This window comes from Limulus polyphemus, unplaced genomic scaffold (assembly GCF_000517525.1).
Source record: "Limulus polyphemus unplaced genomic scaffold, Limulus_polyphemus-2.1.2 Scaffold2670, whole genome shotgun sequence".
NCBI lineage: Eukaryota > Metazoa > Arthropoda > Merostomata > Xiphosura > Limulidae > Limulus > Limulus polyphemus.
In genome coordinates, this window is record NW_013668280.1 from 75,248 (window position 1) to 94,084 (window position 18,837).

The 18,837-nt window shown below is 30.1% G+C and overlaps 1 protein-coding gene across 5 annotated transcripts in view; it reads left to right on the forward strand.

The window, feature by feature from the left end:
- Positions 1-18,837, forward strand: part of LOC106467583 (DNA replication ATP-dependent helicase/nuclease DNA2-like) — a 48,298-nt gene that overhangs the window by 22,182 nt on the left and 7,279 nt on the right. For all 5 annotated transcript variants that reach the window (XM_022395785.1, XM_022395787.1, XM_022395786.1 and 2 more), the window contains 8 exons: positions 1,183-1,268; positions 5,276-5,540; positions 5,659-5,999; positions 7,023-7,211; positions 9,291-9,545; positions 12,625-12,929; positions 14,187-14,431; positions 18,049-18,242. In XM_022395785.1, the coding sequence (XP_022251493.1) occupies positions 1,183-1,268; positions 5,276-5,540; positions 5,659-5,999; positions 7,023-7,211; positions 9,291-9,545; positions 12,625-12,929; positions 14,187-14,431; positions 18,049-18,242 (1,880 nt within the window). The remainder of the gene's footprint in view (positions 1-1,182; positions 1,269-5,275; positions 5,541-5,658; positions 6,000-7,022; positions 7,212-9,290; positions 9,546-12,624; positions 12,930-14,186; positions 14,432-18,048; positions 18,243-18,837) is intronic.

The window sequence follows — 18,837 nt, forward strand, 5'->3', positions numbered from 1 at the left end:
TATATATATATATATATATATATTGTGGTCGAAATGCCCTAGCCACCAAAGTGGGATATAGGGACCATGGCCCTATAATTCTAACCCTGAGTAGTGGAACTTCAGCTATCTGGTTGGGGCCTGGCCACTAGTGATCACAGATCATGTAAAATTCCACCCACAATACATGAATTAATGTTCTGAGTGAAGAGCATGCCTGTTCTGGATGTAGTGTGGTTCACCCATTAGGTTGCTAAGCTTCTGTTGGCACACCCATGATCTATGCAGATGCATTTTGTATGGATAATGCCCTCACTAGCTCCTCCACCTTATCAATATGGAATATTAGCTGTAGTGTTTGTGGAAGTATGTTTTGGAAATTAACATTTTCTTAAATTTAAAATGTATTTTCCAATAATGCTTACCTTCTCTCATACTATCCCACCCTTCCTCCCCACTAAGAGAAGCGGTGTTAGAAACTGCAGATTGGGTCAGTCTTGAAAAAAGTGATAATATTATCTGAATGAGGTGCATATATATACAGTATCGGGATAGAAGGCACAATGATGTAGGTTGATTGTGTCACGAGACAGATATTGCCAAAAGCAATTAAGTGAGGAATAAAAAACTGGAGCAAGCGAGAAAAAAATCAGACCAATGCTTAGATGGGCAAAGGAAGAAACCCTGGCAGTTGAGTAATAGCTGTAGTGTGAGAGGAGGTAAGTATTATTGGAAATACATTTTCGATTTAAGAAAATGTTAACTCTTACATTTTTGAACCGTGTTCTATAACAAATAATTACTCCCTGCTTGTTTTTTACACTAGATTGTATAACATAATTATTTAAAACTTACCCTATCTTCTTTACTCCAGGTGGCAGAACAAACAATTATTTCATATTTTCTTAGCTGACCTTGTTTATACTTCATAGTACCATATAGAATTGTTTGTTTATTTTTTTTTTATCTTCTTTACACCAAGTTTTAAAACAATAATTGTTTCCTATTTATCTTACCTTCTTTACAACAGGATTATTTAACAGAATTGTTTACTATTGCTTAACTCACCTGGTGTACAACACTGATTATGTTCCTTGATTTTTTTCTTTAGATAGTAAAACACTTTTTAAAATAATTACAAGTACCTTATTTTTCTCCCACTAATTGTTAAAACAAATAATTCCCTTACCTTGTTTATTCCAGGTGGTGCAACACAAAATTGTCTCTCAAGATGAGATGAAGAGGAGGCTGAAGGTTTTGCTTAATCAGCAATCTAGTCTACATGAAATGTATGTACAGATACTTACTATAGCACAATATTTAATTCATTTTGTGCTGTGTTTTTTAGGTGTTTGATAGTCTTAGTTTAAGTAAAGTAGAACATTTTTAGGCTTCTTTTACCTATAAGGCAGAAAAATGACACTATAAATGTTATATGATTTTTGTGTAATTACTTTATAATATTTGGAGTAAGTATTATGCCCTATGTATCTGTTTTTAGTGAGATTTTTTAATAAAACTTTCATAAATTAAAAAAAAAACTGTAAAAACTCAAAACGACATATTACAACAATAATGCAACTTGAATAGTTTAGTACAAAACTTAAAATTTTCTCATGTTATATTAGATACAAAATTAATGCTGGTTTGCTGGTTGGAGACCAGTAAATAAGGTGACAAGCTACCAGTTAGCTTTGAGGTAGAGATCCAGTGGACCACTTTTATTTTGTAAACAAAATCTGCCTACTCTAATCCAAATCTTGTGTTTCTTCACCCATTTGTTAACTGTAGATGCATGTTTCCATAAGCCTTACTTAACTACGTCTCTCCCATTAAAATTGCCAGTGCAATACAGTTTTTCATGATAGAAACTGAAAGCAAGAAATAATTGTTAACCACTATTAAACTGATATTTGTAACAAGATTGCTGCTAGCTAATGTGCCTTCTCCAGTTCAAACATTTCTGTACGTATTTTACAGAGGAACTCAAATTACCGATACTGACAAGCTAGATTATAAAATATGAACCTCCTATCTTTTCTATTTGCTGAGATATCGCTCATGTATTGAATCAAACAGTGTCCCTGCTCACTTTTTTCCATTTTTGGAAACAGTCCCTTATTTTGTTTCATATCCTTCATGTGTGAAATTTCTTAAGCAAGCTATGACAACCAGCAACCAAGTACAAAGGTCATAACTAGAAGTGATAACTTTTGGTTTACTTCTTTATTTACTGTCTTATGTTTTAAGAAAAATAAGTTTAAGAACTTGTTTGTAAATATTAATAATCTATATACATATAAAATGTATAATAATTTAAATGTGACTATTTTACAAAATACTAGTCCACTAAAACACAACCAAGACAGGTCACTTTGTAAAGACTAAAGGTCAGTTTTATATTATTGAATATGGTAACTTGAGTGCATGTGCACCACGTCATTGTAACTTGTATATTGTTAGCCAAGCACAGCTGAAAGGTCAGTATAGTAAAAATAATAAATATACATAAATGTATAATGTTGTGAGATTTGAGCTATTTAGTCTAAACATTTATATTTTTGTGTTATAATTTGTAGTCATTCTAGAACTAAAAAGGCATAATTTATATTTATTTCCTAATTTTTATGGTGGTACAAGATCAGTCAAATTGATTGAACCCGTACAGAGATTTGTTAGTCAAAATAACAGATAAAATATAAAGTTTTTTCTTAAGAAATGTTTGAGAACTATCTGGACATTTTAATGATTTTGCATGTGAAATATGAAAATTTTCTGATGCATTAAAGTATTTTTAATCTTAAAATGAAAATTACTTTCCATTTTGGATAGGCAACATGAGAAAAGAAAAAGGGCATGAGAAAAACAAACCTTAAGACTTAAAAAAGTTATATTTTGTGTACGAAAGCATTGTAATTTTGTGAACATATGCTTACTAATTTAAAAGTTATATCATGAAAACTATAACAAGCACAAAATGATTATGAGGTTGGTCCCAGGGGCCAAGCCCATACTGAAAGAGTTAAAGTAGGCTCAGTTAGACTGATGAAAAATTAATTAAGAAGATCGCTTAGATACTATAACACTCGTGTACCACATTAAAATTATTTAATTTTCTGATTTGATGTTTGACATAAGAAAGCAGGGGCATATTGACCTGTGCAGTTAGTGGAATTTGCTAATTAATCAATTACATTGAATTAACTCATTATCCTCACGAGAGATTAATCTTCCATTTTCAGATTGTTTTGGTTTTTTAAAGACATTTTCAAATTACTATTCGTTTAATATGGTAGACATCTTTAAGTACTTAATCATTAAGATAAATCATAATGGCAATATTATGATTACTATGATAGTTGGAATTATGTAAAACTAATAATGAAGTACCTTAATTTTAATTAGTTGATAATTTTTGTGAGTCATAACACTAATTGTTTAAACTGAACAAACTTTAATTAATCATAATGGCAATTACCAAAAACAGTTATAATCAGAAATGTCAGTTTTGATTAGTTGATTATTTTCATTACATGAACTGATGTAATCGTAATTTTTGATTAACCAATTATTTTATGTATAATTATCACTGTAATTCAGTTAATTTCTTAGTTGTAGGAGGATATACTCTGAAAATTATCAAATGTATTGGAATGGATTCATGCACACAAACATGATAACTGAGACTACATATATTTGTAATGATTACTAAAAAATTGAAGATTTCATCCATAACATTATGTAATGCAACCTGTAGTCCAACATGAAATTTAAAATAAAAATCAACATACAGCAATTTTACATATACTAATACTACAAATATTGTAGTAATACAATACTAAAATATTGGGCTGTGAGTGGTTTGTCAGTGGTTCTTTAGTAAAAAACAAATAATTCTTTGTTGTAACATTAAATACATAAGCATTGATTTTAAAACTAATTATCCCAACTGGCTGTTAATGATAATCCAAAATAATTCATAGTGCCTTGCACTATCCAGATATGTAATTACTGTTAATAAAACTTTTCCTTCCTTCCTGAACTTTCTTATCAAGACAGTTGTCTCAAAGATGTACAACTTTATTAATTTCCTTAACCCTTTCACTGTGGCTGGGATGTATATTTCCTAGTGCTCCCACCCCCCTCACACTGTGACTGGGACAAATGTTTCCTATCGTCATTCAAAATTGGTGGGCATGACATATGGGAGTAAAATGAATTGGAATATTTTATTGGCATCCCACCTAATGTTGATATATGTTTTCCCTCTTAGACATTTGGTAACCAACAAGATGCCTAAGCAGAATGTACAATAACTGCGTGCCAACCATGCCCGCGTTGCTAGAGCGGCAAGTAGTAACCCTAATTACTATGTAAATATGCTTGATGCGCTTGACTCGGATAGCTTAGAAGATAGTGAAAGTGGGTCAAATGGTGTTCAAATGTGTGATGATGAAGAGGCAATGAGGCAAGAGAGCTCTCCATCTAGTGATGATAATCAAGATGATGAATCTGGACCCAGCAGAGGAAGGTGTAAACAGTGGGAAACATTTGTCCCATCCACAGTATGAGTGTGTGGGAGTACTGGGAAATATACGTCCCAGCTACAGTGAATGGGTTAACATACCATTATCTTCTTTTGCTTTTTAATGAAAAGCTGTTTATTTTCTAAAGTTTGTATTCATATTTAGATATATTTGAGAAATCGATACTTGAAACTTGCGTGTAACATTGTCTCATAAATTTTGATTCATAGAATGATTAATTCTTAAAAAGTAAGAGTCAGACCATTATTAGTATATTCTGAACTGTAGAGCTTGGGAAGTTCTCATTTTACCTTTGCTCAGAAACATAAAATAAACATTCTGCTGAGATTAAAACTTTGTTCAGATCTTAAGAAAGATTAATATATATGTAATAAATTTTAAGTTGTATGTGGTATATGTTTATCGAGTGTTTTTGATGTAATTTTTAATGTTTTTAGGATCTAAGTATTGAAACTTTATAAACTTTCATACCATTGTCATTTTGTTTTATGTTATTGAAAGTTATCTGCATAAAGTATAGACTGCATAATAATTTGTTATTATTATTTGTTTTTGATGAAATGGATTTATAAACTGGTAATAAGCTATTACTTCTTTTCTTCAGGTGTGGGAGAGGTATCATTGAAAAAAGTTAGATACGATGAATTTAAAAATCAGAAACAGGTCATTTTATACCTGTATGTATGTCCAAGACCACGCTTAAAACAGATGGTTTTGGAAATTGGTAATACATCATTTATATTCTTTAGGTATGGACTAGGAATCACAGAGACTGAATTAGAGACGGAGATGATGAGTTATCTTCCACATATTCATGAATGGATCCAGCATTACATGCTGTCTGGCCCATCTCAACTGAAAGCTGATAACTGTAATGAAAACACTGACCTGATAAAAATTGAAGCAGTACAAGACATTGAAGATAACATTTGGTGTCCTAAGTTTGGAATAAAAGGAAAGATTGACTTAACAGTAGATGTTACTATACATTCAAGAGGAAAATCACAGAAAAAGGTAGACTTTTCTATCCTATGGTTTACTGAGATTCAGAATTAATGACAATTTTTTTAACCAGATGTTTATTGCACTTTTGTTCTGGATATCATATCCTAACTTAGTTTCTTGTTATTAGACTGTGCCTTTAGAGTTGAAGACTGGGAAGCCTACATTTTCTATGGAGCATCAGGGACAAGTAACTTTGTATACAATGATGATGAGTGACAGATCAACTGATCCTGAAGAAGGACTTCTCCTGTACTTACAAGGTGGTCCCCAGATGAAACGATTCTCTACTGAACATCGTAACGTAAGAGGTCTAATACAGCTACGAAATGAACTCTCCCATTACACAGGAAAGGTACTAGATATGGGTCAAAACATGGCACCAAGAAGTGCTCATCTCCCTGAGCCAATCAGCAATAAGCGTGCATGCACAAAATGTCCCCACCTTCTCTCATGTTCTTTATATCAAAGGTAGTTTACTTGAGTATGTGTAGTACTCTGGAATTTTGATAGCTTTTATAGAAATGAATATTGATTTTTATTTAGTATTAGCTTAAGTATTAGATTACTTTAAAGAACCGTGATTTCAAAGTTATTGCATATAAAATAAACTTTTCATTTTAATGATCATGGGCATGTTAATCTGTAGCCATAACACTAATTTTATTTGCCTTGAAGACAACCTCTTTATGGAATGCACTTGTCCCATATATCATGCAAACATAGTAACTGAGGAAAGTTCTAATGTTTGAAATAAAATATTATTGGCTTATATAAGGGGCTATACAGAAACTTAATAGCACAGACAAGTTTTAGAAATTCTGGAAGAACATCTCTTTGTTTATCAGAAAGATTAAGATTTCACAAAATTGTTAATTAATGAGAGTTTACATATATAGGAAATTTCAACAAATATAATTTGTTTTGTGAAGTTGAAAGAAAGAAAATCATTTATTTCTGAATCATTACTGTTTATATAAATTAAAAATAAAGGTCTTTTCAAATGCTAGTGCATCTAATTTTAAAGTAAATCAGTTGACTGTTTATTGAAAGATAATAAAACAGTATTGAAATATATTAATATTTGTGCTTAATAAATATTTGGAATAAAAAATTGCTTTTTAATAGACCACAGTTATGTTCAGTGGTATTATAAGTTATATATTTAGACATGTGCTTGTATTGGATATTTTGTTGTGATAAATACTTGGTAATTTTGTGCTTAAAATGCACTTAACAGTATTGTGAAATAAAAAAGGAAATTGTTTTGTAATTTAACTTATAGAATAGTGTTTTATAAGTTACATGTACAAAGAATAATATACATATGATATAGTAAGACTTCTTGTCTACTTTAATAAAGATTTTTTTTTTTTTAGTATTAAATGTTAGTCAATATTAAAGACTTTTTATGGTCAGTATCAGAGTTAGTTTTTGCACCTTTTATACAGTTGGGAGCATGGTTATTTTGAATTTAAAAAAATCTTCTTTTAGAGCCATTGAAGATTACACCCCATCATCAGAAAATCATCCCATGTCCATCTTAGTTCCAGAAACTTTGAACCATTTGTCTTCGGATCACCTAGCTTATTTTAAAAACTGGATTCTCCTCTTGAACTTAGAGTTATCTGCCACACATCAAAAATATGGAACAAGTTTTTGGAATGAAGATTCCTTGTTGAGGTTTGTTTTAATTTTTTTCTTCTTTTTCTTCAGTTAGAAATACTAGAACTTTTTAGAAATTGTATCTATTTCTGTAATAGTACATATTATGGTTATATTTGGTTTGAAGCAGAGATATTAGAAGAAGTTTATTATTATTTTTGACTTGAGTTAAATTTTTTTATAATGAAATAAAGGAAAGTGTGATGCAAACTGTTGTTTTATTCCTTGCTTTTGTAACTGTTGATACTGATATTCTATTCATCAAATGGTAAATCTATTGCAAATTTCCTCACTTCTGATCTACTGTAGTTCTCACATTGTCAAAATTAATTGTTTAACATTAAACAGGTTGTTAATAATTTAATGATATATGGTCTCCTGTATTTCCCACATAATCACAACTACTTCTTTAAAAAATAAGTTCCCAGTGAGACAGTGGTAAGTCTTTGGATTTACAACACTAGAATTAGAGGTTCAATTCCCCTCAGTGGACACAGCAGATAGCTTGATGTGACTTTGCTGTAAGAAAAACACACTCTAGAAAGTATATTTACAAGCTAACATTAGATTCACAACAAAGTAGGCTAGTTGTTGTCAGAAAGACTCTTTTTATTGAAGACACTAATAGATAATTTGCTATGGGTGAAAAGATAGTTTCTCTTTGTAGAAAGTAGATTTCTTCAATTACCAAACTAAGATTGCATTAGTATACAAAAAAAAACATTATATTGTTAAGTTAGGATAATGACATTTTACAAAATTAACAGTCTTTTACTAAATTACTTCACTGACCAACTGGTTGTTTTTATTTTTAAGCTCTTGTTGGTAAAAGCAATAATCATTAAAGTTTATATAACAATGATTTTGAAGCTGGAGCACCTCACACACTCTAGAAATTAGTTTTGGTTAATTTGTCATAACATTGGCTATTGTCACAATTTTTAAATGTAGTAATAATTCTCTACAGAAAACTACATGCTTTTTTATGTTATAAAACACATAAAAAATAAACCACTGATTCTATTTAGCCCAAATAGATGAAGTTGTAAAATAAAATAACATTTGAGTGCTAATATGTGTCCCCTGGTGGAACAGCAGTAAGTCTACAGATTTACAATGCTAAAATCATGGATTCGATTCCCATCAGTAGAAACAGCGGATAGCCTGATGTAGCTTTTCTATGAAAAACACGCACACACACACATATGTGCCAATGTACAGCAGTTGTATACTTAAACTGAAAATATATATTAAAACTATTTCTTGGCTTGAAAACAAAATTAATGTACTTGTGTAAACATTGGGTTTAGCATTCTAGTTTCAAGCCACAAATTTTTCTTAATAGTTATTTTCAAGTCAAGAACAGAAGTTTTACCTTTCAGTGCATAGATATTGTTTATCATGTTATTTTTCCTTGCAATGAGTAAAATTAAATTTTATTTACAATGATTGATTATCTTTAATCTGAACATAATGTCAACCAACTGTCATAGAAACTACTGTGAGTCTGAAATTTGACTACTGATGTAGAAAAATTAGAATCTTCTTTTTAATGCACTCATCGAATAGAGAAAATATATATTTATTTTGATATTATACAAATATATTAATCTTATGCGAATGGCTAGAGGTCAAAGTGTGCATGCCACGACCTTCTTACATAGTGCCATTCAACATGGTATTATGTATTTGATGTCAGAGTTGCAACTATTAATTTTATCCTACATTACTGGTTTAGCGACAGTTTATGATAGAGGAGAGTAAATACCAGGTACAGTATACAGGGATACTGGGAAAAACTGTACATATGTCAGAAATTCTAGAGGTTGTGTAAATGCTAATTGTAAATTGGAAAAAGTGAGACTGAGTGATGGTCATTCACAGACATATCTTGATTTTTTGTGTGTATGCAACAGACTTGTAAATTTTTGGTATATTTCTTCCTTAATACGCTGTGCACATTTGGTTAGAATAACTGCAGGGAGAAAGAAATGCTATTTAACTGTTAATTTGACATAATATCAGAGTATTTGTTATTTCTATTTTATGGCAAGAGAAAAAGTTTTGTTTACACCATAATAAAATAATTATTTTCAGGGAGAAGAAAGGTATTTGCTTGAGTGGAATGACTTTGAGATCATCTGTAAAACATAGTAAACAACTGGATAGTGGTCAATGGGTGATGACTTTCCAAAAGAATTCTTCTGCATCATTTGACAACCTGAAAAACATTGGTTTGAATCCTTGTGACTTTGTTTTGATAAGTAAGGATGGAATTTGTCAAGAGGTTGCCATTGCAATGGGAACTGTTTTATCAGTGCTCAATAATTCTGTTGAAGTGGTGACTGACAAGTAAGGAAGTGTAAATAAATTGATGATATTGCAATAAGGTAGTTAATTTTCCATTCTGTATTGGTTGAATTGTATGTTGATCTATAAGTATTTATAACTGTATGAGTAAATTTGTAAAAAATTGATTAAATTATATTTGCCAGTATAATAACTATTTCACAAAAAAAGAGGGGGAAACATAAGTACCAGTAACCTTTAATGATATAAATGGTCTGTCTTTTTCATTTTTATCTTACTTCTCAACAGATCTTAATGTGTAAAATAAGAGGGGGAAACATAAGTACCAGTAACCTTTAATGATATAAATGGTCTGTTTTTTTCATTTTTATCTTACTTCTCAACAGATCTTAATGTGTAAAATAAGCAAATTAAGATATTATCTAAGACTTGTAACGATCTAGTTTATAAAAGTTAGTATTTATAGTGTTTTAGCATTTTTATGCCAGTTTGTAGTTATGTTTAGCACATTTAAACCCTTTGGTGCCCAGTTGAAGGCACCCATTGTGCGAGGGCAAAATAAAAAATATAGAAAATAAACTTTTAGTCATTCTTCCACACATTTAAAAAGAAAAACCTCAGAGATGAAATTGATTTAACTAAAAAGTTTTATTTATTTAAATGTATACATAAAAAATTTTTTAATCACAAATTATTATTTTGAGTTGATTTTAATGTGCTCTAAATGAAAACTTTAGTGTTTTTGAATTTCCTGAAATGTTTCTGAGCATAATGTAGTACTCAGAGTCTCTAAGATAAAAATTGAAATAGTTTTGAACAAAAAAGCTCTAATTTAAAACTTGCAAGTGTAGTTTCATTGATTTTAATCGATCACTTTTTCTCAACCTTAGTCGATATGGTGTGACGTGATTGCCTATATTTTAGCTTTGAGAAGTGATCAAAACATGTAATCAAAGCTGTTTTTCTCTCTTTTCTTTTCAACTGTATGTGTCCTAGATTTACATAAAGATCTAAACAAAGTCATAATTAAAAATCTTTGTAATATGTTGCATGAAGAAAAGATGTTTTGTGAACAACTTCTGTCACAATTACAATAATAATTTATTATTTTTTTAAAGTTTGTAAAATACGTGTTTTATCATTTTTCCATTTCACTTGAATTACGATAATGAAAATATAGAACAATATGAGGTAGGTTTAGTTAAATCATATTTCACTTCATCATATCAAGTTTTGTTTGACAAACAAGGCTGCAGTGTTAGACCTTGTTTACATTAGGGCTTATCAGCTAATGCTGTCTTGCTTATAATTTTTGTATGGTAAAAAGTTATATTTATTGTACAGTAGTAATTATAAACTTAGTGAAACTGTGTGTATTGTTTATCAAGTCAGAACAAAGATAAATTTATAGTTTTAATAAGCACTTTTGGCAAGTTTTACAAGAATATAGGAAAACATAAAAATTGGTAATTCAACTTGTTTCTTAATAAACATTGCAATTAAATCTTTTTGAATTTTAAAATTTGTGAATTCATACAATTATCACATATAAGTTAAGATATTCTATTTGCAGAAGCTAAACGATCTGTAGAAAGTTCATCTGAAGTTTCAAACTATTTTATCCATTAGTTTTTGTTTGTAATGCAGTAAAACAAACCATATATGAATTGCATTGAATCAACCCCCCTGGGTATTTAATGATTAAAAATGTTTATATATATATAGAAATCCTGACAGTTCATTTTATATATTTTACTTTGTTAGCAAAATCTAAAAGTTTTTTATCTTTTGACATATGAACATAATATGGTATTTCTAAACCTATTTCAGACTAACCTAAACTTTTTTCTTTTTCATACACCCTTAGAAAATTCAAAATTGTCTTTAAGGTTTAATTAGTATTAATATTTTTTTTGAAAAAGTGTACCTGTGTATTTTGACAGGCTGTAATTGCAACAATATATTTGAGATTACTAGCTTAATAGGATAGTTGGTTTTCTTATATTTTAGGTAAATCACATACAATACCTGTATATAAACTAGATAATTTGATTTTTATAGATTTGAACTTCTTGAAGTGTTTTTCAGTTTGTATTTTCATAAAGATTTTTGAAGATGTGAAAATTTAAAATCATAGTTAAAACTTAAGTCTCTATTATTATTATTGGTTGATATATCATAAGTAAAATAATACTTAGAGTAGGAATGGGCCAGATGTGTAATATGTGCAATACAAATTAATCTCAAACAGCAAACAGCATGTAAACAAAACTTTATAAGCACTTTTACACACACTGTTGAGCAGTAAACAAGCCAACAAAACACTTTAGAAAGTTGGTAGAGTGAAAACAGAAATTTCACAAAACCACAGATTTGTCAATCTGACTGACTAACGTTGTTGGAAAGGTATATCTCTCTCCTGCCTTCACCTTATGCAAATCTAAAATGCACATGATTATATTATGCTACTTTGGCTAAAAGTGTTTTTCTTACTTTTATTTATAACCTTGGTAATAAATAACAAGTAATAGCAATAACAATTTTGCAAAACTACTAACATTAGGTAAATTAATATTTAGAATTATACACAGACTTTTCACAAACTTTAAATTGTATCTTTATACATGGAGAAAATTCTGTGTATAATTCTAAATATATTGATATCAATTTTGAAGTAAATCAGCTCACTGAACCTCTGAGAGCTCTAAAGTGCCCTTGATTTCCTGTTTTTGGGGTTCATCACTATTGCTTCCAAAAAACAAAACTCTTTGGAGTTCAAGAGCCTACGTGCAATATTTTAAGTGGCTTTATCAAAAATTGTGGAAAAATATATCAAAAATTTAATGCAGACAAATACATAGGTGCAGGTTAAGATTACTATATAGAAGATTGTCAGTCTACATGTAAGAAAACTCAAAAGATAAAGATGTAGAAAATATGGGGAATAAAAATTTTGTGTTAGCTCAAAACAGTAGTTTCTCATAGTGTTTTTAATTTTAGTGCATACTGTGCTTAGCCAAATGGTAACTGTTTTTTTGAGATATTGTAATGCAGATTTTCCAGGCTTTGAAGTAGTTGAATAATAAAAAAATATATGACTTACAATATTCTTGTTTTACAGGGACTTAACAATGAGACAAGGTTGGGAACATATGGTATTTCGAATTGATCTTAACGTGTCCTTTAGTGTGATAGCTGTCAACTTTGTTAATTTGGCACGACTTATGTCTCCTGATCCACAGGCAGAGAAAATACGAAGTTTCGTAATTGACAGAAAGCAACCTAAGTATTTAAATCGTTTAGACAAGCAGGTGGTTCTGAATGGGAGAGAAATCATGAAATGTCTCAACAAACCACAACAGAGGGCTGTACTAAAGACTTTAATGTGTAAAGATTATATCATGTGGAGAGGAATGCCTGGAACAGGTAGAGGATAACCTGATGTGATTTGTTGACAAGTGCTAATCTAGAAGACTATAAGAAAAAAAAGATCATTGTTTGCCACATTTTACTACAATGTTTTGCTATTTATTGTGTACTTTAACAAAAAGAGGCCAATTTTCAAAATGTTTTAAAAGATTTTGTTATACATGTAGTTGAGATTTACATATGCATTGTTGTTCAACAAAATTTGTGAAAACCATAAATTGTCTGAAATAAGGCATTTATCAGTTTGCAGTCTTATGGAGGATAATGCTTTTCATTTGATTGGGAAAAAATGCTATACATTAATTTGATTAAAAGAAAGGAATTCTGGATGTTAGTTACTTTATATCATTGAATTCTGTGTAACAATTATAAAATAATTTTTTTCTAATCCAGATTACATAATGAATCCTTTATGATACATAATTGTTATAAATGTCTTTATATTCCATTTTTGAGTTAGATTTAGACATAAAGGTTTGTTTAAAAACGGAGGAAGAATAAAAAGAAATGTTGTAAGAGTATATAAAATGCTGCATAAAATAGTAATTGTAAGACTAACAATACCACATATCATGTAAGTGATACAATACATTTTCTTTAAAATATCTGGAACGTTAATAGAGTCCCCCAATGGGTCAGCAATAAATCATCTAACTTAGAGTGCAAAAAATCCAGAACTTGATTCCCTATGTTGAACAAAGTCCAGATAGCACATTATGTAACTATGTTCTAGAAAAACCATAACCAACAACATTAATAAATGGAATGCATGTGATGATGTCGCATTTCTTTGCTAATACGTTGTGGGCTTTGTTTTCAACTCTGTATTTAATCATGTTTTTGCAGTTTTGTTTAACTGCACTTAATAATAATAATACAAGTATAAAAGAGTCCATAATTGTAGAATTAGTTTAAATAATGATAATATTCTAACAAAGAGCTATTGATTAGGTAGATGTACATGAAATATCCAGCTCCATTGAACAAGAGACTATTTCTATCATTGATTTAGGTGGACTAATGAGAACTGAATATGTTGGAAACTGTAGTTCCTAACTGGTCATAATGTGGGTTTTATTGCCTTCTGTGAGCTCATAGCTTTTCATTTCACAAGTTTTATAAAGTAATGTAATAATTGTTTACAACTTTTCTCAGCATTCATACATACTACAGTTCCACAATAAACAAACTTAAATTTTTACAAAACTGTAAGTGGTAGCATATTTATACAATTGTATTTTTTTTATTTTGTAGGTAAAACATTAGCAATTGTATCTTTGGTGAGGATTTTAGTGAAGTTTGGTTATTCTGTCCTTCTCACAAGTTACACTCATTCTGCTGTAGACAATATCTTACTTAAATTACTTAACCACAATGTGGACTTCATTCGTCTGGGTCATCTGGGAAGAATCCATCCTCAAATTCAGCCATTCTGTAGTGAAAAGTTAACTAAAGACGTTAATTCTGTTGAAGAACTGACCAATTTTTATCTCTCTAAGGTGAGTTTTGGTTAACTATAAATTTTGTCTGAGGTTAAAATATGTAATTGTTTAACAGTCTTTAGAGATCATACAGAACATTTGATAGCCCTATCTATAGTTGCATGTATGAAACTTCTGAAAATTAGCAGGTGTCCACATATGATAAAGAAATTCTAACAGTTTGTTTAATTGAGAGTGGAATTTTTCTTTGTTGACATGTACCTGTTTAAGTACTATAATTAAGGTATTTGTTTTTGTTTTCTTTTTATGCAAATGAATCTTACCCTAACTGATAGATTTATTTTTGTTTTACGTAACTTAATTAGTTTAATGATATTGAACTAATATTGCTTACAATTTATTAGTTTTGTATAAAACATCTTTGAAGAACTTCATAATTACACTTCTTACTAAATGTAGGAAAATCATAAAATTTCAAAACTAAAAGCAGCATTTCATGTAATTCAGTGACAGACTTTGCATGAATTGTGCATAAAAATGTTTTTGGATGTATAAAACATCCTAGATGCACCAAGCAGAACACTTGCTGGAAGTTGTACAGCAAATGAGAGTATTTCATAAAATTTAATTAAATGGTTAAAACATCAAACAATACGAGCCATGTTATTAAAAAGACTTAAATATAATGGATCTAGGTCACCAGAATCATTCAAACAGATGAACATAAACACATTCATTAATACAGTAGAGGAACTTCAAAACATGAGAAACACCACTAATGTAAATTGATAACTTGCATGATATGCTGTTGTATTTCTTAAATTCAACCACTGGCAGCTAGCATTTTTCTGTCAGTTTTGTAATTTTTATCATATAACTGATAATAAAACCTAAGAAAAATGTCAATGTACATATAGTTTTCAGCCTTAAGTTTAGAATAGTTAAGACCTAGAACCAGACAATATCGTAAATAATAGTTCTGTTAAAATCATAATTAAATAAAGCCTTTCAGCATTATTTTTGAATTTTATTTTTCGTGGATGCATTACTGTACATTGAATGAACTAGTGTCAGTTTAGTAACTGATGTAGCTAAGCCATGACATAATCATAAAAGTTGTGTACTATCACATTTCCATACAAGCTTCCATTATCGGTAAATTAGTATAATTTAATTGAAGTCATAAATGATATAACAGTTACACTTATACAAATTATATACAATCAGTCTTGATCACTGGATTAAGTTAAAACTACATAGAGTAATGTAGGAAGAATAAACAATGTGAAAGGACAAATGGGTTAAGTTTTATTTAGCCCACTCTTCTGATTTCTTTATTGACAGGTATTGTGTTCACTTTATCCCACAGATGTTTAAAGCCAACCAAGTGTGTGTGTGGTTGCCATGTTGAATATAATTTGTGTGGTTGTTGTTTTGGTATTGCCTTTTCAGCTGCTTTGATTAATTAGGCACCCATAGATTGTTTGACAGTATTCATCAATATCAGATGGTTTTTTACTTTATCTAATTCCTTAGCATATTTTGTCCAATTTGCTTTTTGATAATCGAACTTAGGATTTACTATAGGTTGATTATTATGGCGGGCAAGATCGAAAACACAGGTTATAGGTAGGTGATTACTATCCACATTGTTTTCTACATTAAATTTAGAGAATTTAGCTAAATCTCTGGTTGTAATACATAAATCTAGGATTTCACTTGTATTATAAGCGTAACAGGTTAGGGTGTGTGTGGTATTGTTCAAGAGAACACACTCCGTCTGATTTAAAATGTTTAACAATTTGATTCCATTTGCATTCATACGACTGCATCCAGAATTTTTGTGTTTACTATTAAGATCACCTACCATTATTACTTTTTGGTTATATTCTATTAATTTATTTAAAAATTTGGTATCCACAATATTCGTTGGGAGCAATATATTCCTGCTATTGTTATTATTTGTTTATCTGTTATATATAAATATAACAGTAATATTTTCATTATTGCTTTGTAATTCTAACTGTATTATTGATAAAGTTGATTTATGTAATAAAGCTATTCCTCTTTTGGGGTCATTTTTGTTAATTCTGTCATGTCTAATTGTTTTATAGTTTTTAAATTGAAGGGATTTTTGACTATTTAGCATAGTTTAAGTTATTACTAATATATTTGGATTAGTTTAATTAATTAACTCTTCGATCTCGTGCCTCTTGGAAACAAGACCACCTTGGATGTTAATGTGTTGTATAGTGAATGTTTATGTGAAGAATGTGACCATTAATTTTTAGAACAATAATGGGATGATTGGCATAATGTATATTTTTGCTATGTTCATAAACAATGTAAAGTAGTCTGTTGTGTTTTCTGGGTTTTGTATTTGTGTGAAGAAATCTTTAGCTATATTTTTAATATCCTCAAAAATTGGGCTATTATCTGCTTGTTTTTGTTCTTGTGCATTATTTTGATTTTGTGTTTCTTGCCTGTTTGTTTCTTCAGAGTTTTTATTGGTTTCTGTTGTGGTTGTTGTTTCACAGTGTTTGCATATGTGGTAGTTGTTTTGTTTTTTGTGTGCCTGGTGATGGCAAGAGAGTTTTTCTTGGTTGTTTGACCATAACTTGATTTCTGAAAATAGGTTTTTCAAAAATCACGGAGCGAAATATGACATGAATTTTTATTATTATGGTTACACATCAGTGGTCAAAACTTCAACAATTGAGAAAGCTTAATACATTTATAGAATCACAAAGATACCAATGGCTAAAACTAGAGGACGAAATACTTATTATTAAACATTTCTTTTAAATGTTTACGTTATTAAAGTGAAAAATTATCTAAACAGTTATGTCATATAGTGTATCAAATACTTTAATAAAAGCTGAGAAATATTACTGTCTTTGAACTGAGTGTCTGCTTGGGCTAAGAATAGTCATTTCAGTTTAATGGATATTACCCAAGAATGAAAGGGGTTCATTAAAACAGCTTCTACTCTCTCTGATTTTCTCTTACATTTTTAATCAAATGTTTTTCTTAATTTGCTGCAAATTTCATGCTTGAGTTTCACTCAGATTTCTTGTTGTTACCATTTTGGAACTGTAAAACGAAATAATTGGAGGGTTATTCCCTAACATGTAAATTTCTGCCTGAAATTTTCTCAGCATTTCTTGATAATTTTCTGGCATCTACTGTTAAAATATAAAATGCTTGAAAGACATAAAAAAACATAGGTGGGGATTTATGTTGCATTATTTCTTTCAAAATGAGAAGTGTCAAAATTTCTAAAGTTCAGACAGAAAATTCTTACTAAGTTTGAAGGGAGTGGGACTAACCCCTGAGAAATTTTGTTTTATCACATCCAAATGGATGAAGCATGAAATTTTAACATAATACTATGAAGAAATTTGCAAGACAGCTCTGGAGGTAAGTGATATTCTTTTAACAATTGATGAGTATTGCCAAACAGTCATGAATAACACATACTAAGAGAGATTTTATTTATTTCACAATTGAAATGTAGTTTGTTAATAGCAAATTAAATGTTATTAATAACTTGTTTAAGTTATAGGTCATAACCTGTTTTTGACATTCATCTTTAATTAATTTCAATTGTATTTTCTCATACTATTGTTGTTAGATACATGCTGTTTGTCTTATTCAACTTTCTTGTTTCTTAGCCTGTCGTAGCTACTACTTGTTTGGGCATCAATCATGTATTGTTCAGAAAAAGAAAATTTGACTTCTGTATCATAGACGAGGCATCTCAAATACTACAAGTTGCAAGCTTGGGTCCTTTGCTTCATTGTCACCGATTTGTCCTTGTGGGTGACCCCCAACAACTTCCTCCTGTTGTTCAAAGTAAACAAGCAAGGTAATGTTTCATTGGTATTGCTGTTATATGTGTTTAGTGGTGATTACACATGATATATATATATATATATATATACACACACAGCATGGTCACAAGTAAATAGACACCACCTTTTCAGAAAAAATGAAATTTTTCAGTTATATTCTTATGAATTGATATATTTATAAATGAATTAATATTTAGTAGATCTTCCTTTCGCTTCGTGGAGTTCGTTGATCCTTTGGGGCATCGTGAAAATCATCTCGTCAATTTTAGATTGTGGGATTTTCGCCCACTCTTGCTTCAAAACTTGGAGTAGATCGCTAATCGAAGTTGGTTTTTCTGTTGTTTCTTGACTTGCCGGTCGAGTATGGCCCAGAGGTTTTCGATGGGGTTCATGTCAGGAAATTGGCTCGACCAGGGCAACTTCTGGATAACATTTTCTTCCTGCCACTTTTGGGTGTTTCTAGCAGTGTGACACGGTGCTTCATCTTCCTGGAACAACGTTGTGGTCTTGTCCCTGAAACCCGAGGAATAAAGTGGCAAGAGTTCTTCCTCCAATATTTCGACGTATTTCGCAAAATTTATTTTGCCAACGCACTCCACTAAGCTCGAT